Below are 24184 nucleotides of genomic sequence, written 5' to 3'. Positions count from 1 at the left end.
TCTCCAGGATCTTTTCTACCCTGGAAGCACGTTTGCAGGTTGGCAGCAAAGATGAATTTCTCATTGAGGTTGCTGGTTGGCCTCATTGCAGCCTTTCAATACCTGAAGGGAACTTACTCCCAGGAAGGGAGTAAACTCTTCGAAAGGGCTGATAATAGCAGGACTAGGGGAAATGGTTTTAAGTTGAAGGAGGGAAGATTTAGGTTGGATGTTAGGGGAAAGTTCTTTACTAGAAGAGTGGTTAGGTCCTGGAACAGGCTGCCCAGTGAGGTTGTGGATGCCCCGTCCTTGGAGGTGTTCAAGGCCAGGTTGGACGGGGCCCTGGGCAACCTGATCTAGTAAAGGTGTATGTTTGGTGGCCCTGCTAGGCAGGGGGGTTGGAACTACATGATCCTTGAGGTCCCTTCCAACCCGGGTAATTCTGTGATTCTGTGATTCTGTTGGAAGCGCAGTTACTGCAGCCAGGTGAGAAGACAGTAAGTTCTTCAGAGCCTGGAGGTGTTTTGCAGCCACATCTGGGCCTTGCTGCAATTCAGTGTTGATTATGAGATGCTTCTGTTAAAGGCATCTAACACCAGCTCTGGCTCTGGGCTGATGTTTCCTTTTTCTTTTCCAGAAAGATGAAATGAAGAGACACTCTCTCCCAAGCTAAGTGCCCTAAGCTAAAGCGATGAGCCCAGCAAACAGTTAAGCCATTTGTTCTCTGAACTGGAACAGGGAGGCTGAGCAGAAGACAGCTCCCAGGCCTGCCAGTTACTTGTTAAGACTTTTTCCATCCTTGTCTGACTCATGCGCCCTTGATCACCTTGACACTGCACCTGAAGGTGCAGTTATTCTTGCATGCCATCCTGGGAGAATTGACTTGCTCTTTAAATGTGCTAATATGTGCCATTTGTGGCTGATTGAGTAGATGAGGAATCTGTGGTCTGCTCACTGTAAGGATAGATGGCTCATCTATCAGGGAATGCATGACATGGTGTCCATGATCCTCAAGGGTTGGGGAAGCATGGATTTAGACTCTGAAGGTCGAGTTCATTACTTGTAAAGTACATCTCTCATATTAGAGTGGCTTTATCTGCTATAACACAGTAGCTGAAGAAGAGAATAGAAATAAAAAATGAACATCGATTGACCACTTGCCTGCTAAATATTGTATCTTTTCTTTTGGGTCCGTGAACCAATTCTTCATCCACGCCTGGCTGACTGGGAGTGATTTCATGCTATGCACAGCCATGTCAGGTGTCAGCAGGCAGTATGTGGGTAAACAGTGAGCTTTGTGCTGGTGTGGTGGTGTACAACCTCCTGCTGCTGGGGAGGGAATGTATAGTGCTCCTTCAGATGAAAAAAGGAATGTTCATTGCGAAAACAGGAAACTTGCACTTTAGAAGCTGCACTTATCACAATGAGCAGACGGTGCATCTTCAAAAGGACAGAAAAATCGAATACATTATACATAGACAAGTTTGTAACTTTTTTTTTTTCCTCAATTTCAGATAAGCAGTTTTGAAGCAGTTATCTTGTCGCGTGCACTCTGGTTGTTTTAGATCAAAATTACTTCAGCCTTCATGTTCTAGTCAGATGGAGAGGAGGTATTATGTCTTGTATGAGATGTTTCATTGCTCTGCAATGCAGGTAACAGTTTCATCTTCCTGCTTTCTCTCTGTTATTGCTTAACTGTAGAGAAAGAGACCATGAGGTTGATTTAGAGATCACAAAAGTGTCTTTAAATGTCTGATGTATTTGCCTGAGCAGAGGAGAGATTACATTGCTCTTCTTTGCAAATCAAATATAATACATTATGAGGAAATCAGTTTGGGCAGTGCTCTGCTTTGCAAAAGACAAATGTTCTCCATGGAGGGTGCAGTCACCTGTTGGGCTGACATCCTTATGCTGTGGTGTTCACAGGACAACGTTGCTTTGTTCAAGTTTTCTATATTAATTTCTTCCTAAGGCCTGTCTCATTCTCCTAACTTCCCTTGCAAACTATCTCTTGATATTCTTTACTTGCTTTTTGGACCAGCCCATTAGCAGAGCAATCTGCAATCTGTGGAAAGCCAGACTTCTGTTTATTTCTTTATTTAGTAAAACCTTCTCCTTGCCTTTACCAATAGGTTTAAATAGCCCCTGAGCACCTACTAGGGCCCTCTGTGGCCCCCATGCTCCACACCTTGCCTCTCCCACAGCTGGATAAACCTGTCCTTGCAGTGGGGGTGTCTCTGAGGGCTGCAGCTATGGGCAGAGGGGGAGTTGGTTGTGTTCTTTTGTTGCAGGGTGGGTTAGTAGGTGGGTGGGCCAGAGGCTGTGTGCTGAAGTGATTGTTTGGGAGTAGGGCAGAGGTTTGGGCTAGCCTGGACTGTGCAGGTGAATAGCAAACAGACAAGTTTTAAATTAATCACAGTATAGGAAGATGTGTTAGAGTATCTAAAAATGTTTGAGAAGATGGCAAACATGATTTTAGCTACGGGGTAGCTCATTTTCCTTTTCTGCAGGTCCTATCTCTGCCATGCCTTTGAGAACAACAAAAAAAGTTGAAAGAGGAGTTTGTGGGCAGTAAAATGAAAGCAACTAGAAAAATAGAAGCCTGGTGGAAGAAACACACCTGTCATAAAAAATGCAATGTTAATAATAGTGGGTTCTTAGAGCAACGTTGTGCTAATATTAGTAATGAAAAGCAGGAAATCATCTGGGTCTGAGTTGGGAGGGGATTGAGGCACAGTGACTTGTGATCTTGAGCCATCTGTTTTCTTCTGATACCAGAGGGGGAGGGTGAAGTGCCTCTCTTCTGGCTGCCTCTGGTTTCACTTCACTATGTGTTCAAACAGGAAAAACAGTCAAGAATTTGAGCTCTTTCGTGAGGAAATTCATGTGCAGTAACCAAACCCTGTTAAATCCTACATGGAACCTGTACTAGATAGTTTTGTTTTGGTTCACACATTCTTGTTTAACTGTGTATGCTGCCAGCTGTATCCTGGATTCTTCTTCATGCTTTCTCAAAGGCTGCTTTCAAAATGACTTGCAAACTATTCAGCTGTCACGGTGCTTACGCTCGTGGCATACATTTTGGCAGCATAATTCTTGTTGATTAGGAAAACTTTTGGAAGCTGTAGTGTTCTCACTTCAGTATCTCAAAGCATAAACCTCACTAAATGTGCAGCACAAGGAACTGGAGAGGTTCAGAATTGGTGGACTCTGGGGGGCTTTGATTTGGGAGATGACCTGCTGCAGAATGTTTCACAGCTTTGCTTATGCTTCTCAAAACCAAGAGAGGTCTAATAAAAATCTCAGAGGATTCCTGCCAGAGTGTGTTCCCAGGCACTGGTACCATGGCATCATCTTTTTCTTGCAGTCAATCCATCTGGTACAGTTTCTTAGCTAGCTGCAATGGCCTTCAAGCAAAAGTGTTGTCTTTTTCTTCCTTTTCCTCCAAAGCTGGAGCTAGCCTTGCTTTAATATGCAGACACTTAAGATTTTTGCAATGAGATTCCCATCACTTTTTTCTCATTGTAATCTCTTAGTTGTGAGAGTATTCTCTGATATTCTTTATCGTAATCATCTAAAACAAGAGCACTCTGTATCTGAAGCCATAAAGTCTGACATGCTGTAAGATATGAAAGTGTAGTTCATATTTAGGCCTGCAATCTTTAGCCAGAAGCCAAGGGTGCGTGCTCAGTATTTGTAATTAGTCTTTCTGGTGTAATAAAACGGGGTGTGCTCGAAGCACTGTGGCCCAGAACTCTTCAGTTTCAGGCGTAGTCTTGCAGTGCCCATGACTGTAAGCATCCTAGAAAGGTGACTGACCTGGATCAGTTAAAAGAGCCTGGGCCTTGTGAAAGTCAATTGCAGCTGTTGTGCCATGTGTGCTCTTGAGAGTACTGACCCCAAGCTACCCTTCATGACAGTGAAAGCATAAAGTGAGAATAATCTGTTATAGACCACACCTTGACAGGACTTTAGTCTGGGCAAGCCATTACAGTAGTGCCATTCTTCAGCACTTCTTAAAGCTTCCTTGTGTGGCGGTTGCCTTGCCTTCTGCAATGGCTGTCACTCCTCTGGTGAGCAGGGATGCAACTGTCTTCAGGGACTCCCTGCACCAGCTGATGAAAAAAGTGGCTTTGCTGCCTTTCAAATACAAATACATTTTGGGCTTGTTGGGGGGCCGATCTTACAAGTATGCACTGCACCATCAACCATTAAAGAACAACCAGTCTCCCTTGGCATTAGCGATCAGTAGGTAGTAGTTCTCTTTATGTATTAGAAAAGCTTTTGTGCAAGTTACAAATATTCCTAGCTGTAATGCTGCAGGTAGCTGCGTGCAATAACATAACAAAACAGATGCTATCAGAAGTTATGAATAATCTTGAATAAAAAGACTGATGTTGCTCATTCATGTGCTAATAATTTTGGATGCTGTGCAGCATTTGAAATTCAAGCCCTTAGGTACTGCTGTTGGCCTTTGTGGTTCTCCTAGTAGTTCTTGGGTTTTGGAGGAAGCTCTGTGGTGGTGAGGGAGACCTTTGTGTCATCCCTTGATTCAAGGACTTGAGCTTTAAGGAAAATACAGAACACCTTTTCCAGTCTTCAGAGGGTCAGGGGCAGCTGTCAGAGCAGCACACTGCTCCAGGGGAAGCCAGCAGGAAAATCTCATGTGTTAGTTCTAGGAACTATGGTTGAGCCTCAGCAGCACGTGTGCAGAGAAAGGGAAATGTTGAACAGAGGTGCGTATTCAAAGGAAATGTTGGAAACAGAGCTGCTGGACTTTGGTATTTATCACAAACTATCGATATTTAGTGAGCAGATTGTGTTGTTACTGGCTCGGTGCACTTTGCTCAATGTGACGTACTCTGCGGCCTTTTTATCTCCTTACAAATGCAGAGATGTTCGGGATATCCCATTTAGATTAAATAATTGTTTTGTAGCGTTAATTAATGCCTTCGCTTAAATATGAGCATTTGGCAGATTGCTTCAGAGACTTCGGATGCAACATGTAGATGTGGGAAAAGGCAGATTCTTAACTGAACTTAAATAGTGTTATTTTCATTTCATGGAGAATACAGACATGGGGAAAACAAGCACAGAGACTGGTGGGTCTCTTTGTGCCCTTCATGCCCACAGAACAAGTAAGCAAAGAGATTTTCAGTGTGTTCATTAATCCTTATCAGATCCTCCCTTGTGCAGACAGCAAAAGCACATTGCAGCAAAATATGCTGGTGTCCGAGTCTGTGAATGTACTTTCCCCTGTATTTTCTTCCATAATGACTCTTTGCAAACATGGCTCTTTTATTGCTAATGAGAAACAATTTTGCTTGTTTGCTAGACTTTTGGTAAGCCATCCTTGAAAAAGTCAGATGATCTTTTGCACTCCAGAAAAGCTCTCCTGAGTTATAAAGGTGTTAACTACAAGCTACTGCAGGTTGTCCAACATGCTATTTCTCTCAAGACCATGCAGACGGTATAACATGAGAAAGATTTACAAGAACTCTCATGCTATGTGTTTGTGAGGAAGGTTGTTCCCCTCTAGTGCTGGCCTTCATCACAGCAGGGCAGCAGGTGGTGTGAGTTGGTCCCAGTTGTGCCGTTCCTGTAAGAAGGTTGGCATGCTGCTGGTGACCTGCATTTCCCATGTCAAGGCTTTTCCAGTCAAAGCCCTAGAGTTGGCGAAGTCCAAGCAGCTGGTATTCATACTGCTTTTGGAGCTTTGAAGGAAAAAGAAATGGAGCATCACTTTTTCTCACCTGCTGCCACATGCAGCGGGATGGCTTGTTCTGCTACCAGTGCTGGAGTAAATTTATTCATGCTAATAAGGTGCCTGGAGAGTGAATCCCATGCCATCCAAGGAATACAGTGCTTCACCAGCTGTTGCAGTGAGGAGATCCGCAGCTTGCTGTGAACCTGGAGGTGTCTGCTGGGGGGCCATCCTGGCATTGCTCTGATGAAATAGCAGATTGTGAAATTCTCATTTAAGAAACAAAACCAAAGCAATTATTCTGATAGAAACAGTGTAACTACGAGGTCTCACTGCACATTAGCAAACCACCCTCTGGAGCAAGCAGCACCGGGGCTGGGAGGTACCAGTATTCCGGGCTGCCTTCTGCTGACCTTTGCCCATAGCCACAGGGATCCAATTTGGCCAACAGCTTATCTATAACCAGCCAGAGAACACTTAATCCATAGCTGGGAAATGTCACCCCTCTTGTCTTCTTCAAATAGTTTTAAAGAAAGTGGACTGCTAGTAGGAGCTGTTTGCTTCCAGCCTGCACTAGTGAGTATGTCATGCTACTAGATTCAGACATCAAAGTGTCATGCTGAAGCATAGGAGAGGGGAAGCAAGCTGGGAATTAGGTTGGCATTGTTCTGATAGTTAATTATTTACCCACAGCAGGCTGCTCCTGGTCTCATTTTTCTTCACCCCTCAGTATCCTGAGGTAATAAGCTTGTGTTTCTCTGGGATATGGCTGCAAAGGGACCTGCTTCTTGAGCAGAGACAGTTAGGATCCAGTTCCTGGTACAAAACACTTTGAACATTTGGTGAGAGCTACTGGAAAACCAGGTTGCTGGTTCTTGAGCTGCCGTGTTAGTGTAGTACAGTGAGAGAAATGATGTGTTTGTCTTCAGGCTTCCTATTACTTCAAATTGAAGTACTGATCATTGAAGAGAACTCACAAGCAGTATCAGTGGTTAAAAGCTGTAGAGATTAATTTATTAGGGAAAAAAAGTAAGGATTAAATACACATAATTGGCCTAGGCAGTAACTACAGAGGTTCATAAATCAACAAACATGAGAAGTAAGAGCATAGAAAGAAACTGTGTGTGTGGCTGGGGATAAGGGTGAAGTGAGAAGGAGACTTTGGATATCCTATGTGTGACTCCTCAATAGTAAAATGATCTTGGCTGTCATCAATTTACAAGCAATGAGCCGATAATGTTCCAATTAGAAACTTTTAACTATGCAGAGTACACAATCTACCCATAAAATTAGAGTGCTCTGCAACCCTTGTGGCCTCCATATTCCACCATCACATCCCGGTCCTAATGAACAAGCACTCCACCACAATGCTACCACATCCCGGTCTTAATGAGCAAACATTTTATCACATTGGCTATTAAATACTTACCCCAAGGAGAGGGTGGGAATTCATTACTGGATGTACACGGAGCTACGCTAGACAGCAATCCAATAAATATATAGAATGAGAAGTCTTTTTAGGGTGACCACATCAATGTATTGAGTCTGGCTTCATCTTGTGACATTAGTCACAGTCAGCGTTATTCGAATCTGTTGTGAAGGACATGCAGCACGCAGAAAGTGAATTGTGCTATTCTGGGTGCCTGAAGGCAAATGTGCATTTACAAGCCTGGCAATATCCCCACCCTCTGCTCACCTCGATGGCAGTGTCACAGTCAGCTTGGATCTCAGGTTTACTGGACAGCCTGCTCTTTTAGCTGCACTTCATCAACTCATTGGGAAGGAAAACCCAGTGTCAGGTAAAGGAATGGGCCTTGTCTGTGCAGCCACGGGAGGGGAGCTGGGTGCTGAGCTAACCCTGTGTGCTCTGCTCGTCACTTCCTCTTGCTGCAGCTCTTTTCTGCCTTTTATAAATTAACTGAAGGCTGTGAAAGTGGATCTCTGAAAGCTAAATTGCTGAGTATCTTTGGTACATATGATTATTGCAGTGGCAGTTGTGAGACAAAACAGAACTACTGCATGACAAAGACATCAAGCTGCCAGACTTTGCAAAACCCACATTAAATGTCCTGGTGTAGTGTGTATTCAAAGATACAAAGAATGATGAAGAGCTATTTCTAGCAGAGGAGAACTGTCATTTGGCTTCTGTGCAATAAAGTATGGCAGTATTTCAACTTACTGCAAAAGCTGAGAGATTTGCAGTGCGATATGTACACTGTGCACCCTCTGTCAGAAAGGTGCTGCTCCAGGGAGCTGTCTTGAGCCCAAGCATGTGATTCTGGGCCATTTGAGGAGGCTTCACACTGGTTGCTGGTGGCCTGGAAAGGGAGGAAGAGCTGTGTTCCTATGTGCATATGCATGTGCATCTCACTGGCTCCCTGCTGGCTGTGCACAGGCAGCGCTGAGCATTTAAATCCATCTGCTCCTGCCTTCCTTCTGGCGGCTGTTTACAGGGAGGCAAACTTCTGTTGTTTAATTTATGAAATAAGGAAAGCCTTATTAGCCATTATTCCTGTTTTTTAATCTCATAGGCAGCAAGAAGGACTGTCTTTTTTACTCATTGGAGCAGCATGCTGGAGAAACAGAACAGATGGCAAGCAGAAATCTTTGTGATTCTGGGCTGAGATCATTTTCTTCTACTTGCCAGCTTGTTTGTTACTGGTTAACCACACTGGTCAGGTGGGATTGGGTGGGCACTGGAATACATGGCAGGTCTCTCCCCCAGTGTGAATGTCTCCTTGGCTGGTATGAATGAACATTTTTGTCTTTGGATATCTCATGCAATCTCTTAATAGTGCTTATTATGATTCTCAACTAATAAACTCCTGTGTGAAGCTACTGGAAATCTAGCAGGAAGGAGCAAGGAAGTGGGGCTTCCTACTGGGATTCAGCCTCTACTTGACTGGCACAGACTGGCAGCCCCATAGCTTCAGCCTGGCACCTGAGGTAACACACAAGGCCCTCTTCTTGCTGTGGGCTGTGGGTTGCTGGAACGTGTCCTGGGGCTGACAAATGAACAGTGTCAGTAAAACAGAAGTAGATTAACCCAAAATGATGTTCCTGTTCCTTACCAGAAGAAAGTTTTGCAGTGAATTAGGAATTGGTTGGTGTTAAGAGAACAGTCTACAGTTGGGTAGAGCTAGGAGCAGAGTCCATGTAGCTTTCAGGGCTGTCTAGTTTAGGCCAAGGGAAGGGAAGGCATTTGATGTTGCCTTTCTTTCCATGGAAGAAATAGTCTCTGAGTCCTTTAAAGGCAGCAAAATGGTTTTCTTGGAAACTTCTGACTCCACTTTGCCTACATGTGAGTGTTACTTGTACAAGAGTATGAATGCCCTAATTACAAAACAAAAATCAAGCAATGTTTTTAAAATGCTATTTACTGATTGCCTGGAATCTGCCTGCAGCTGACAACTTAGGATTGCAAAACAGAAAGGAAAGAAATTCAGCCATCACCATTTGACAAAAGCTGAGTCTGCCTGGTAGGCAGTTTTGTGAGGAAGCAGGTAATCATGCATGATAAAATGAAGGTAGGAAATGACAGGCTAGCTTGACCAAGAGGACAAGAAAATAGGCAGTTTCTTCTGATTGCGAAGAATCCTTAAGCATTTATTATGCTTGTGCTGTATGAAACCTTTTGCTGTTGTCTCTCCTGCATTTCATCTGTGATTTATCTTCTTGGAGCAAATTCTTCTTGTAAAACTTACTTGAAAATTTGTCTTCTTTTTAAAAAGGAGTCTGTGCAAAAGACACCATAGTCCATTTTAAATCTTACTGATTAACAAACCCAGGAGAGGAGTCAGTTAGGGCCTAATGGAGCTACCGATATAATGGTTAGTAATACTTACTAAATTATACTTGTCTTATTCATAAATAAGATGTCAGTGAAGTGATGGTACAAAATTAATGTGAATTCGGTGATGTCGTATTTTAGGAGGTTGTGTAAGATGCTCCTACCCACTGATGTTTGAGCATCATAAGCCTGTAGAGCGAAATACAATTGCTGGTAAAATGTAGAGGTGTAATCTCTACATCTCAGGAATATCGTAGTGTCACTTGAGTATGTTCAAAAATCGTAGTTATTATAGGTCAAGAAAAACAAGGTGATCCAGCTGGGAGCAAAAGTTGCAAATGTCCTGTGAGGTACAGGGAGCCTAGATATGTGTGGTGGCCACATCGAAATCCCATTTAAAGAAGCTACAAGGACTTTTGAGAGAATGAAAAAAAATATTCATATCTGATCACCTCCCTCGTCTTGCTGGCCACGCTTCTTTTGAAGCAGCCCAGAATATGATTGGTTTTCTGGGCTGTGAGAGCACATTGCTGGCTCATGTCCAGCTCACTGTCTACCATTACTCCCAGGTCTTTATCAGCAGGGTGATGCCCAATCCTTTCTTCCCGTCTTGTATTGGTAGCGAGGGTTGCCTTGACCCAAGAGCAAGATCTTGCATTTGGATTTGTTGAACCTTATGAAGTTCACCTGGACCCACTGCTTAAGCCTCTCTAGATCCCTCTGGATGGCATCCCATCCCTCTGTGTGTTAACTGCACCCCACAGCTTGGTATTGTCACCAGACTTGTTGAGGGTGCACTCAACCCCACTGACAGTGTCGCTGATGAAGATATCAAAGAGTGTCAGCCCCAGCACTGATAACTTTCCTAAAGATTAGCTTCCTTATTTTATTCTTCTCCTATCTCATACCTCTCCAAAGTCTAAACAAACTCAACCTACCGGAGGAAGCCTTCTCCTCACCTGAGCCGAATGCAGAAGCCATGCTCCATGGCATTGCTTTCTTGCCCCCTTATCTTAGGATTCTTTTCAGTAATAGTTCCATAGTTCCAGTAGTTCCAGTCACTGTTAGAGCATTTGAGGATAATCTTCTGCCAGAAAAGCTGTATCTGTTCTGCAGCAGTACTTCCGTGTGCCCAAGGAGAAGAGCTGCCTATTGGTTTCTTGTTCTGCATGGCTTTGTGCTCCTTTACTTCAGAGTAATGGTGAAAGGGATTCCTCTAAGTACTTTGTAAGTTCTGCATTAAGAGTGCAGTCTTTTTCCCTGCCTGTCACATCAGTCCCTCAAATACACGTCCTAGGGAGTTAATAGAGAAAGAGGAAATGGAGCTGAAAGGCGCTGGGTGAGCAGCAATCAGCACACATGCAGGTTTGCTCTGGGGGAGGCCTAGCGGGCACATCTCAGCACAGGTGCCAGACCGCTCAGGGCACATGGGGGCTTTCATCTTCCTGCACTGGGCTTAATTGCTTCATTTATGATAACAAGCTTTAGAAAAAGCCTTTGAAAAGCTCTACTGGAAGTGTTCAGTTTTTACATTCTCATTGCGTGCTCAATAGAAAAGTTAAATAGACGAGCAGCCTTATGGTACAGAGTGAAGACAGGTGGGTGGGCTGGGTAGCTCTACATACTGCAGCTGGTGTTTTGATGAAACCTGTTGCAGTTTCTATAAAATAATGTTTTTAAGTTCTCTGGCTGTGGATGTTCTTAACAGTGTCTGCCTTTTTCATGTTGCCCATCAGAACCAATTGGAAGGAAAGCAATTAGTCTTCTGCTTACTTGCCTTATTACGCCATTGATTTCATTGGTTAAAAAGTATATTGAGATCAGACTGAACTTATCTGTCCATTCCAACCCATTTTTCATCAACTAATCCAAAGAAAACTGTTCTCCCTTTGGAAAAGTATATGTTTGCAGTTGCCCGTGCAAAACACTGTTTGTGAAATGCTTGGGCAAATTCTACATCAAACCTTTAGCAAGAAATGAAGGAACAGAGGTATGGATGTTTATAATAAAGACATCTTTTTATATTCTGTTGTGTTTCAGTAATTATATGGACAAATGTTGCTGCAGGTAAAAAGGAGAAACTTTCAGTAGTGCAGCATTCAGCTACTTGCCCCTGAATTTGTGCTGAATTGTGCTGGGGCCAAGGCAGATGTGGACATAAAGCTAAGTACCTACTGTGTAGGCAGGAACTGGTCATGTCTGCAGTGGAGATGAGATGAACACTTGCTGGAGAGCTCAGCAGCTATTTCTCTCCCATGGCATGCTTGGCAGAGCTGATTGGCAGTGCATTACCTGCAAGCAAACTTCATGAAAGTCAGGTGTGAGCCGTTCCTGGGAGCTCCTCTGCTGCTGGTGGTTCTCACTGACCTTCTTACCTCTGCCAGGTTCTAATTTTAAGCCTGGCGTCAGTCTGATTTCCCAAGCACTTTACTTTTGCTCAGTCAAGCTTCAACTGCCTTAAGGCATCATTAAAGTAAAGAAAAGCCTCAGAAAACAATACTCGTACATGTAGTGAAGTGCCTCTTTTAGGTTTATTAAGATACCCCTGCTTTTTATGGTTTGGGGCATGGGTATGGCTAGTCATATTCTAAGTAGAGGAGTGTTGACGAGCAGTTATGTTTTCTGCATAATGCCTTTCTTTCCCACATGCTGCAACATGCCCAATGCTTTCAATATGAGAAGTGCTTTAAGAATAAAACAGAACTTGGCTAAAACTGTGGTAAAGCTGCAAGTGTATTAATCTGACTTTGCATCCCCTGTTATTTATCTTCCGTTATCTGTGCACTATAAACAAGATTTTTCCTGACTGGCAATTTGAAGAATTACTATTTCCCCTGGAGATGAATAGAAACATGTTTTTGAGAGATATGAAAGCAGCTGTACGCATTAAGATGTGCACTTTCTTGGACCTTTGTAGGAAAAGATTCAGCTAGTCCATTTTCTTATCTAATGGGATATATTGTAAGTGTATATTTTTAAAACAAAATCTCTCTTGTTATCCTTAAAGTTAAATACTGCAGCATTTCCTGGGCTGGGATTTCTATCAAGAAAATGCAGCACGAGAACAAGATGTGTTTAGTTGGAGAAATGAAAAGTCCCGTCTGTGCTGACAGACCGTTCTTTTCACTGCGTGTTGTTAGAGAGCAGATGGCACAGCTCTCAGGGTAGGCTTGCTTTTGCTTTTGATAAAACACAAGCACATTCTCCATGCTGTAATCCCTCTATCTCTCCAAATCTTAGCTCTCTTGGGTTTGCAAGCTCAGTTCTAGGTGTTGTATCCTTTCTTCATTCCGAAGAGGAGGTAGATTGGGAAGGACAACGCCTTTTGAACTGTTAGACATGACTGAACCTGGATGAAGATGGAAGATTTCTGATACCTTGGATGCAAAAAGACTTCTGGATCTCCTTCCTTGGTAGAAAGGGAAGGAAAGGAAGGTTTGCTAAAATAATAAGAGGAAACACTGGATGTTTCTTTGTTTCCCTTGGTTTTCAGCCTTCCTGAAATGTCTGGGGATAGCTGACTCTCACTGCAGCGTATTATTCTGTAATTAGTTGATTGCTCAGTTTGCTTCTCTTAGAGAATCAGACTGAAGTGGATGTCATCCATATGCAGAGGACTGGCTGTGTTTATTGCAGATTCAAGGCAAAAAACAATGCAAAACAACACAAAAAAACAACCAAGCAAACCCAACCAAAAATCATACCAGTTTAAAAATGGAACATGTCAATGGTTTTCTGCAGTGTGCCTGTTGGAAAGCTTGCTGCAAGATGCCTTTTAGTTACCGTGTCTTACTGTGGCGTATTTAAAATAAGGGCAGAAAGCTGATGCTTAGTGGCATATTGCATTACAGTGTGTTTTTCTATTTCAGTTTCTTACTGTTACCTTATAGGGGAGGAAGTAAAGATATGGGAGACTGCAGCATTATATTTTTTTGTAAAGGCTGCTCCTGAGTTTATCTTTACTGACGTTGTGTGACACTAGAAGGACAGATGAGCTTTGTTGAGGTGCTGCCGGGACCACAAGGGCACAGCAAGTCCTGCACCAGGGAGTGCAGCTGAGTGGGCTGCTGTGGGAGCAGCACGTTATCTTTGCTGGAAAACATGCTATCTTTGCTGGAAAACAAAAAGATGGTGCCAGCTTTTGTATCAAACTGATTGCACGTAAATTTGAGCTTCAGTTTGCAGCAGCAATCAGGCAACACCTAGAACAGATGCTGCCAGAAAATCCTATGTAGGTAGGCGCTGTGTTTTTGTTTTCCTTAGGGTTTATTTATTTATTTTAAAACATGATGCTGATATTGCTATTCTGGTCTTTCCATGCCCTGTTTAAGCCTTCCTTTTCAGGTATGGTGGTAGCTGCCTTCAATTCTGTGCCAGTGGCAGGGCAGCAGCAGCGCCAGACTGCTTGAGAAGGGATGGTTTTGCTCTAGGGGACAAAGTCGTGGCTTAATGGCTTCACTGAAACATGAGGTTCAAACCTGGACGTGTGCAGAGAAGGTCACTCAGCCCCTCACACTTCCCAGTTATTCTTGCATAGGAAGAGCTTGTCACTGGGAACTCACTTATACTATATTGCACTGTGTTTTTATTTTTACTATCTATTAGAACAAACAAGAAACAGATATTTACAGTTGTAAGGGAGGCTGTTAAGATCACACATGGGCAGTTCTGTGCGTTTCAGGATCTTCTGTGAAAAACATCACATTTTGAATGTTGTTTCTTGCAGTATAAGTGTGTGTGTGTGTGTGTGTAATTACCTCCTGTAGGTGGGGTCTGGTAGGTGTGTACAAATGTGCTCTGTTACAGGGAAAGCCTTTTGCTCAGGTGAAGGCATGAGCAAGTCACAGTGTGTGTTGTCGGCTTTCTGTCTTTCTGGGACTGCTCCCACTTGTGTATTTAATCATGTTGTCATGTTTAGGTGTTTTGCTGTTTGTGTAGGTTTCTGACAGCCTCTGGTGCCTTAAGTTTATAATGTACAAATTTCTCAGTGTTGGACGTTCCCAATCTGATTTATTTTTATCTTTAAATCTTGAGCACTGCTTGTTTCAGGCAGAAGCCCAGGGTGGAGTCGGTGCCTTTGAATCACACAGTACATGATAGATTTATTTCTTATAGATAAATTCTATGTTCATCCTGAGATGTTTCTGTTCAAATAGTAGAGCCTGAGATTCTTTACAGGATAATAAATCCCATGAGGATGACAGGCAGGTGAGGGTGGAGGCCTCCTTCCTTTGCATCTTGCCTTCCCTGCTTTCTCACAGGGCTTTGGCTTGCAGGTTCCAAAATGAGGCCTTCAGGATGCTGTGCTGTGTTATATCCAAACTTTTTCTGGAAAACAACCAGTCGTGGTCACCTCTCCCCAGTGTGCCAGCAGCTGTTGGAGAGGAGATGCTTTGTGTCTGGAAAGCTTTGCCAAGCTGCCTTGTTAGTGTTGTTTTTTAATGCCCTGAATGCCAGTGCTTAAATTGTGGTTAGCAGCGTGTGATGAAGCAAATAGTGCCATCAGGCTGCACTGGCTCTTGTTTTATTTGGTACAACTGGGTACATTCTGTTTGCGATTCAGCAGTGAGACTGCAGTGAAGCAATGCATTTACTTCTGGGGCTTGTTACAGGCCGTGTGTTGCAGAGCTCCTGTGCCTTCAGGCACCACATTGTGGAGGGAGTTGCATGAAGCACTTCAGGAACACTGCTTTATTTTTTCCTCTTTCTTTCCTTCCCTTTTTTCTCTGAGTTATTTAAACTTGCTGTACAAAAAGTTTAATTATAGGTCCCTTATACCTTTGACAGCATTTATGCTTTCCAGAAAGATGGTTCTTCCTTTTTGATAAGAGTTGGTAAGGAAGGGGCTTTTTCAGAAGCACCTCTTGCCTGTCATATGATACAGAAATAGATCTCCATAGCTGGTGCTGCCTGTGACAATCTGTCTCGTATCCTCACCTTGCTGAAATGATCTCCCTTGTCTGTGCTGCAGGTGCAGCTCTGGAGGCACAATGGGACCTGGGCACGCCGGGAAGGAGCCTCCTACAGCACGCTGGTGCCCTCTGACGGTAAGGCTGCCTGCTGTTGTCAGCCAGCTTCTCTGTGAGCAGGAGGCATCTTGCTGTCAGCTGAGAGCAGGCTGGCCAGCACCTAACTCAGCTGGGTGATGCAGCTTCTGCTGCGAGACCAAGTTCATTTGTGTGTCACATGCATAGAAACAGAAGCATGAAATACCCTGAGTTGGAAGAGACCCACAGTGATCGTTGAGTCCAGTTCTGCCTCCACACATAACCACCCAAAAGTCAAACCCTGTGCCTGGGAGCACTGTCCAGATGCTTCTTGAACTCTTGGCAGCCTGGTGCCATGACCACTGCCCTGGGCATCCTTAACCTTCCCCTGACAAAGCTCCATGCTGTTCCCTCAGGCCCTGTCACTGTCACCAGGGAGCAGAGCTCAGCACTGCCCATCCACTACCTGTGAGGAGCTTTAGGCTGCCATTAGGCAGCACGTCCCAGAAGATATAGCACTGTGTTCATTAAAGATATGTACCATGAGGTGATCTTTATTTATCCTGTGCTTTAAAAAACAGCTTTAATTTAAGCTGCAACTTACAATACGGCTTTTCGACTCTCAATTTTTTTGTTGTTGTTCTTTTTCCAGAAGTAACTATTAATTACAAGCATGGTCTCCCCATAATAACTCTGACATTGCCTACAAGAAGAGAACGCTGCCAGTTTGCTGTTAAACCAGTGGTAGCCACAGTGGGAGCATTTCTGCAAGATGTACAGAGAGAAGATAAAGGAATTGTGAGAGCAGAAGTCTTTGCAACAGGTATCTTACATTTCTGTCTGTCTTCAGAATGAATTAATTCCTGTTCAAACCATCTGTAATTCCCCTCTGAAGCATGATTTAAAACCTGCATCAGATTTTGCTTTGTTACTGTTGAGATTAATGCTTCTGACGTTTATTGGTGTTTCACGTTCAGTATCTGTGTCCTCTTGAGCTGACGTAAAGTGCAGATTTGGACATACTGTTGTAAATTTTCCAGTAGATTCCCCTGTTATCTCTTTCAAACAGCTTCTCTTTGTAATGCTGTTTTTGAATAAATGTCTCTCTTCTGGTTTTCTTCATCTCTTTCCTTCCTTGTCCTCTCTGTTCATTCTGAAAGGCAGCCAGTCTGGTTCTGGAATGTGATGTCTGCCAGTTGTTCTGTGTTCTCTGAAGCTGGAAGAATGCTTGCCTTAATGCAAATATGAATTCATCTGGAAAACATATTGGGAGCTAAGCAAATAGAAAAAGCATGCAGTGATAAAGGGCAGCTTTCTAAAATTCTGGAGAGGTTTCATTAATCAGCTTTGGGTTGAAAGGAAAACGTATTAGCATTGATTTGGTCTTTTTTCTTGTAGCGTGTTGGTTATTCCACTGTCCTAATCATTCAGGTGATTTTAAGACAGGCTGGTTTGTGTTTCGCAAAGTTTTGTGGCTTTTTAAACAAAGTTCTGAACAGTCTTGTGAGTCCTGCCCTGCTACAACAAGGACTTGATCACAAACATAGAATTGGGTTGTAGCACCCTTGTCTGAAATCGACAAAATAGATACTTGAATGAGGCTTTCTGTCATTTCTGGTGAATGCAAATGGTTGTTTTGTTGTAGGTGTGCAATCCTTTAACTAAAAAGCATCTGTTTCCTCACACCCACTCCCAACATGCACCTTAAAAAACAAACAAACAAAAAACCCAAACATAGAAGATATATTCCTATAAAAAGATCTGTTTTTGTTCAAGTAAAGCATAGAAGAACATATGGAGTCTGGTAATGTTGGTCCAACGGTTCATAACTAGATGCATTCGTTATGTTCCCTCTCTTCAAGGATGATATTAAGGGGAGCTGCAGGAACTTCTAAAGGACCTTGAAACAGATTAATGCTTCTAGAAGGATAGGAAGCCAGAGTTCCTGGCAAAGCTGCCTTGGTTGTCTTTGAGAATGCATGTAGCACAACAGGGAACTATCATGTAAAGCAGTGTATTTATATTCTCTAGAGTGATGAAGACATGATCTTTGTGGGTCACAATGCATGAGCTTCCTGTATGCAAGAAATTGTGTGAGTTGATTTTCCTGAGAGATTGGTATTGTGCTGTTCTTTTTGAATACTGTGTCTGCTGGACAGCGAAAGTAGAAGCATCTCTAGAAAAGACAATTTTGTAGGATTCTCCTATATTTTCAGATAGCACTGTGGCAAATGATCAATGCTAGTAGCTTCCCCTTAACATGGAAGTTCACAGTAAAAATGGTTCCTCCATGGGATTGATAAGGCTAACCAAGAACCTTCTCAGTATTGCTATCTCTGCAAAAGAACTCATGAATTAATATCTGTGAGCGAAGTGACTGCTGAACCTCATTCTTCCATGTAAGCTGTGTACTCATTCTGCTTCAGGGCAAACTTTTGTAGACTTCTGTGCAGCACAAGATGATTACTGTGAGAAACCTGTAAGGTCTAGCATTTTCAGTGTAGATGAACACCAGTTTCCGAGCTGTAAAGAAATCTGGGCTCTTTTCATCTAGTCTCATCTCTTTAGAACTCCAACTTTGGAATAAAAATGTTGTCTGTTTGGCTTAAAACATCTCAGTTCTCTACTCTGTATTCTCAAGTGCCAGGCAATTGTAAGGATAGAGAACAGCTTAGATGATTAATTTATTAGGAAACTGATACTGTAAAGAGAAACTTTTGGTCATGTATTGTGAGTTGAATTTAAGCATGTATTATTAATGAAAAATGATGAAGGTATGATTTAATGCAGATACTTTTCAGTGTCATTTAGCCATTAAGTGAAACACAGCCTTAATTGAAAGTGTTAGTGCTCTGTTTGATGACTCACTTTAATTTTCAGTAGATGTAGTCTTGCAAAATGCCTATAGACAAAAAACAGTCCTTTGTTCACCTTTGAATATCTGTGCTTAAGCATAGGAGGAAAAGTAAACCTTTTCTGAAAGCCTGCATGGAATTTTCTAAAACAAAACAACCTCATCTTCCCAAACTTTCCAACTTTTCAGCTAATGAAAGGTTTGAACAGGTCAATAAATCTGCAGTGCATCAGATCCAGAACAAAGAACCTGTCTGGCACTTCTTTTTGAAACACTTTTTGCTTAAATGTAATTTTATAAATGTCACCTCAGTTTACATGCAAATAACGTTTGACGTTCTATTACACTACTTTATACAAAGAGAAAAGGGAAGAAACTGGTGGATGGGCACCTTAACATTTCAAATTCTGAATTGAAATCCTTTCAGGTTTACTTGCCTATCTCCGTGAGGTGAGTAGTCCAATCAATTCTGCTCTAGAATAAAGCTTCTGTTTCCTGCTACTGCGCATCCCTTTGCAGAGGCAGGCAAAGACACCCTCTGTATGTGCAGGGAATAAAGCCCAGATCAAACAGCTACTGTGGAGTGGCTTCTTGCTGGCTCTTGGAACCTTCACGTCCCAGCAATGTTTCCTCTTAGCAGGCAGGAAGGGACCTCTGCAAAAGAAAATGGTAGAGAGGGAATGAAGGGAAGAAGTATAAAAGCAAGAAGAAAACTGTACAACAGCTTTCCTGATAGCAAATTTCACTTGTTTCCTTTTCTGCGGTTTTAAGTCGTTGTGAATAGGTGTTGTTGGCTTGTTCTCTGTGGTACTGGTAGGGTCATGTTCCTGCAAGTTTTTTTCATAGGGGAGGAGTAGGAAAGGGTTCTCTAGAGTGTTTTAGACTAATGCCTCTGTAGCTCCTGGTCTGCCTCGTACTGGACAGTCTATCTAGCTATCTTAATTCAGTCAGAACTGGCATTGAGACAGAGTGATTGCAAGTACCGTTCATACTTACTGTAATAAAAATGTGAAAAATGCTACTGACAAGACCGGTTCCTATTGATTATAACAGCTTGTTTAAGGAAATACATAAATCTGTAATTGAATGTAAGGTCTCTGAAGGTGTTTTAATTTCCAGAAAGTCTTTATCGTAGGTTTAAGAGGAGATGCAAACTGGTGTGTAGATGGAGAAACCAGAATTCAAGTCTTTCCATCACAATTTATGGCTTTTTTTATGCAGGACTTTTTTCTTCTACCCTCCACTTCAAATTGGTCAATTCCAGTCATAATCATAATAAGAAAATACAAGCCTGCTTGTAGTGGAGACACTATCATTACACTTCTAACCAATTTTGTATTCACAGGCCTGATTTTATATCCACTGAAACTCTTAAAAATAAGCCCCAAGCCTGGTTTTCTGAAGGCTTACTTAGATACACATTCCTTTTGATTCATAGGAACATTCTCATGAGCAGGGATTTAGGAAGTCTCTTTTGAGAAATGCCTGCAGTCTCTTTCTTTATGATCAACTATATGAACTTTAATTATTGTCAGAGTGAGAGATGCTTGGGGGAATAAAATACTTTCAAATTCATGTGCATGCTCCAAGGTCGTGATTGTGTGTGTGAATTGTTAAGATTTTCAGTCATATTGTCCTTTATCCAAGTAATGCAAATGGAGATGCTAATACTGAAGAGCATGGTGAAATTAAGTTTGAGAAGTGTATGCAACACAGAGGGGCAGTCAGTCTGCTAAGCTTGTATAGAGGCAGATCTATGAGACTGAGCTCTTTTAATGCTATTTCTCCCTTAAAATGCAAGTCTGTCCAAATCAGGCCAATTTCCAAGTTAAGCCAATCACTGGAGAAAAGCACTGGAGACTGCATAGTGAAATAGTAGTAAAAATAATAGTAAAGCCTAATGAAACTGAATGGATTACCCAAATAATGCTGATAGAGAAAGCATTCAAGTGTACTCTCTGCACTGAGTTCCTCTTTAATGTTTAGCATTAGTTACAGGATTTACTGAAAGTACATTTCCAAAGTGTTATTCTAAACATTAATAAAGATAGCTAATATTTAAGATTCTTTATGATTAGAATGATCTGTCTAGATCTTAAATCTTGTTCTGCAGATGGTAGCAAGGTCTCTGATGCAACCTTGATGGAGGTCTTACTGATGAACGACTTTAAACTTGTTATCAACGACACAACATACAGTGTGTCAACTCCTGTAAAAGGTAAGAACCGTGCTTTAATAGCTCTGACTGTCTCGCTTAATCTAGTGAAAGGCATGAGAAGTCTCAGACGATTGGAACCTCTCTGAAGAAGAAAAGTTATTTAATTAACTATTTCTCCATTAGTTTTGTACTTTTGGGTGGTCTTGCTTTCTGGGGTTGTAGATCAGGGGAGAAAAGGATGAAGGGTAGATTCTTGAAATGTTTTATAATGATAAACACTTTATCTTCAGATAGGCTGACTAGTGAGCGTGCTACTGAAATGGAAGACATCAAATCCTTGGTTCACAGACTGTTTGTGGCTCTGCATTTAGAAGATCACCAGATCAAGAAAGAGAGAGAATTACTACAGAAACTGGACCACCTGAAAGAACAGCTGATGCCTCTTGAACAGGTTGGAAGGGAGGGAGGCTTTTTGTTGTTGTTTTGTCTTTCAGTGCAAAAGTATTTCCTCATATCAGGATTAAGTCCTGTGATAGAAAAAGATCATCGTGGATGCATACAGCATCTACTTTGTCATGCAAAGAAAGTCAATGCAAATACAGTTCAAATAACTTTCAGTTCAGTTCTTTTTCTCTCCTGCGGTGCTCGTTTCCTGGTTAGAAGCCACAACATCTGCAGAAAGCTGTCAGGAACAAGCTTTAGCATGGCTGGTTTGGGATTGAGCACCCACTTAATTACCTGCTGCTGTATGAGTTCTGAATACCTATTACAGGGAAAAGAAATAAAAGAAAGAAAACTACTGTGTGCTTAAAAATCATCAGTGGCTTAGGCTACAGTTTCCTGTGTCACCAAGTCAACAAGGCAGATTGTATGGACTAATGGTTGCAGTAGTCTAAGAGAGGAAGTTAGAAATGTTGACCTGGGGCAGGTTAAGGTAACTCAGCCTGAAGGAAGAAATCAAGAGTTTGATGGGGTGAGTGAACTTTTCCTTGGTTTTAGATCTGCTGTGTGAGGAGCAGCCTCAGTATTAACACCACCTGCCATTAATGTTTAATAGAAATCCAGCAGATGTAAATCTCAAGCAGTGAAATGGGAAAGTTAACAGTGGTATCTGTTGGTGCTCGGTAGCCAGGAGGTCTGGTTGCCCTTGGATCTCTGTTCTTTTCTTTCTTCACCAGGTAAGTGTGTAAGAGGAGAGCGTTGAGAAAGGATCCAGCCCAGCAGGAGTAAACACAGTGCAACTGATGAGCTCCTCAGCTAATGTTTGTTTGAACAAGTTCCTCTGTTTATTTCTTTACCCTAGATGAAAGCCAGAATTATGGACAGTGCTGATGCAAAGACCTCCAGGCTTCTATGGGTTGGTTTAGCTTTGATGTCAACACAAGGTGGAGCATTGGCATGGCTCACATGGTGGGTCTATTCATGGGACATCATGGAGCCGGTCACGTACTTCATCACCTATGGGAGTGCCATGGCTTTCTATGCCTACTTTGTTCTTACTAAACAGGTGATTGCCCCCTCCTTTAAGTGTCTGGAGTATTGTAAAGTAGGAGTACAGAAACCGAAAATCCTAGTGCTTGAACTCTGATTAAAATGTAATTTGTTAAGTATCCTTGCCATCAGATCGAGGGAGTTGAGAATGATTTCTGATAGGATTGGATAAAAATGCCTTACATTATCAGGCCAGGTACTGTTACACCTGCATTACAGACCAGCTTCTAAGCAGAACCGCTACCTGTAAAACTCCATCAGCCAGGATATGAGAAGTGATGAATGAAATCTGTCATAGTATTTAAATTTTTGTAGGTCATCAGCAGTTACGTGGAAGAGTGGCCACTGCTCCCTTCCATAATACTGGTGGATCCATAGACCTCATGAGATATCAGGTTCCATTTGTGAAGAGGGCAGACAGTTCTGTTTTTATGAGCAACTGGCTTTGAATGTGTATTTTATTCTTTCTCCCTGATTCTTAAGAAGTGCAGACGTATTCGTACTTTATGTATCCAGATACACGTAAATCTCTTTATACAGGTTACTGCTTGTCTTTTTAGAACAGCTGTGTTGGCATGAGTGCTTGAGACTTTCAAGTAAGTCTTTGAAAAACAGTAATTGAGCTTTCCCTGACTCCTTGGGAAGTCATGTCCATTTACTCAGGTAGCTTCAGTCATGAGGTTCAAGCTGTGTCTTTATTATTATAGCAAATCACTTTAGACACATGCTAGAAATCATTTTTATAGTGTCTAAAAGGGCCCTTTCGACAAGTAAGAGCATGCATGTGTGTGTAGTCTCTTAACAGCATGTGTATATGTTTGTGATTGTGTGTGTATGTGCCTGTGGGACTAGGTAAATAATTGTGAAACAGGCTGATTTGCTTTGACCTGGACTGCTTTTTCTTGCTAACCTCAGATATGTGCCTTTCTTTCTTCTCTAGGACTACATTTACCCTGCTGCTAAAGACAGGCAGGTCCTCCACTACTTCTATCGGAAATCCAAAGCCCAGCATTTCAATGTGGAACAATATAACAAGCTAAAAGAAGAACTGGCAGAGGTATTTAAACAGTCCTGAAATAAGGTGGTCTCCTCTGGGTTGACTTGTTCAGTAAACTCTCAGCCATTGGAAAACTGACCTCAGGGTTTGTTACTTACATTCAGAATGGCATAATAATAATATTATTAATAATAATAATAATAATTAATAATAATAATATTGCTTATTAACTAGTTTGCGCTTCTCAAATAACCATACGGTGTTTGCCTTTGACATGTAGACTACTTCAGTAGTTCATCACAAAAGGAGTGAGTTAAATTTCAAACACATAGATTAGGTTTTGAGCCCTACACTGCTTTCTTCCCCCCCCCCCCCCCCCCCCCCAATATTTAAATATATCATTAAATGTATCACATTTCCAGCTGTTTTAACAGAATAGCTGCACTTAGCCAGTGCATCACAATGCGTAAGCATATTCACCATCCCTTTGAGTCAGCACTACACTGCACCCTCCCCGTGCCCTGGTTTTAGCCCATGCAGTGCCAATGGCACACACTGAGATTGTTGGTGCTTAGTGATGGGTGCATAACCCTGGGGCTGGGCTGGGCAGAGCCACCACCATAATAACACAGTGGGGAGGGGGCAGCTGCAGGATGGGCTGGGCCTATAGGCTGCTGGCTGGACATACCCAGGCTAGTTTGTTGCTTTTTTAATAGCTTGTGAGAATGATTTTTTTAAGTATAATTTCAAGTAATGCTTTGGATTGTGTGTTGGGGAGGGTGTGGGAAGGTGGTGTAGTAGCACACAACACACACACTGCTCTCTGGAAACTGAATGGCCTGAGTAGGCCTGTAAAGTTGAGCATCCTCCATATGGTTAATCTGGTTTCTTGAATACGACCAGTGTCTTCTGAGAAAGGAAGAACAGTGTATGTATGAAAGAGGGAGAAATGGAGGGCTGCAGAAGGTGAACTCTCTCTCTCCCACTGCAGGCTGAAGAATCTCTGAAGCGTTTGCGCCAGGCTCTGCACCTCAAACTTCCAATCCAGGAAATTACTAACAAGGACTGACTTTGTTTTGGTGTATGTTAGAATTGCCTTTTCCAAGTTGATAGGAACGTTTACTCTACAGAAACTGGATATTTTTGACCACTATGATTTCGAAAGTTACAATAAATATTTATAAAAATGACTTTGATTACTTGATGTTTTTTGCCTTCATAAAA

At 42.3% G+C, this 24184-nt stretch overlaps 1 protein-coding gene across 1 annotated transcript in view; it reads left to right on the top strand.

The window, feature by feature from the left end:
• The window catches only part of MCUB (mitochondrial calcium uniporter dominant negative subunit beta), a 29369-nt gene extending 5219 nt beyond the window's left edge, over positions 1 to 24150 (top strand). The window contains exons 2-8 of the mRNA XM_085547067.1: positions 15445 to 15520; positions 16113 to 16283; positions 20428 to 20532; positions 20763 to 20923; positions 21776 to 21979; positions 22904 to 23020; positions 23952 to 24150. Of these exons, the coding sequence (XP_085403193.1) occupies positions 15445 to 15520; positions 16113 to 16283; positions 20428 to 20532; positions 20763 to 20923; positions 21776 to 21979; positions 22904 to 23020; positions 23952 to 24029 (912 nt within the window). The 3' untranslated portion in view covers positions 24030 to 24150. The remainder of the gene's footprint in view (positions 1 to 15444; positions 15521 to 16112; positions 16284 to 20427; positions 20533 to 20762; positions 20924 to 21775; positions 21980 to 22903; positions 23021 to 23951) is intronic.
• The last annotated feature ends 34 nt before the right edge of the window (positions 24151 to 24184 follow it).

This window comes from Coturnix japonica, chromosome 4 (assembly GCF_054131305.1).
Source record: "Coturnix japonica strain WE chromosome 4, WE-NBRP24, whole genome shotgun sequence".
In the NCBI taxonomy this organism is placed as follows: Eukaryota; Metazoa; Chordata; class Aves; order Galliformes; family Phasianidae; genus Coturnix; species Coturnix japonica.
Note: the sequence above shows the minus strand (reverse complement) of the source record. Positions and strands in the feature narration are given on the sequence as shown.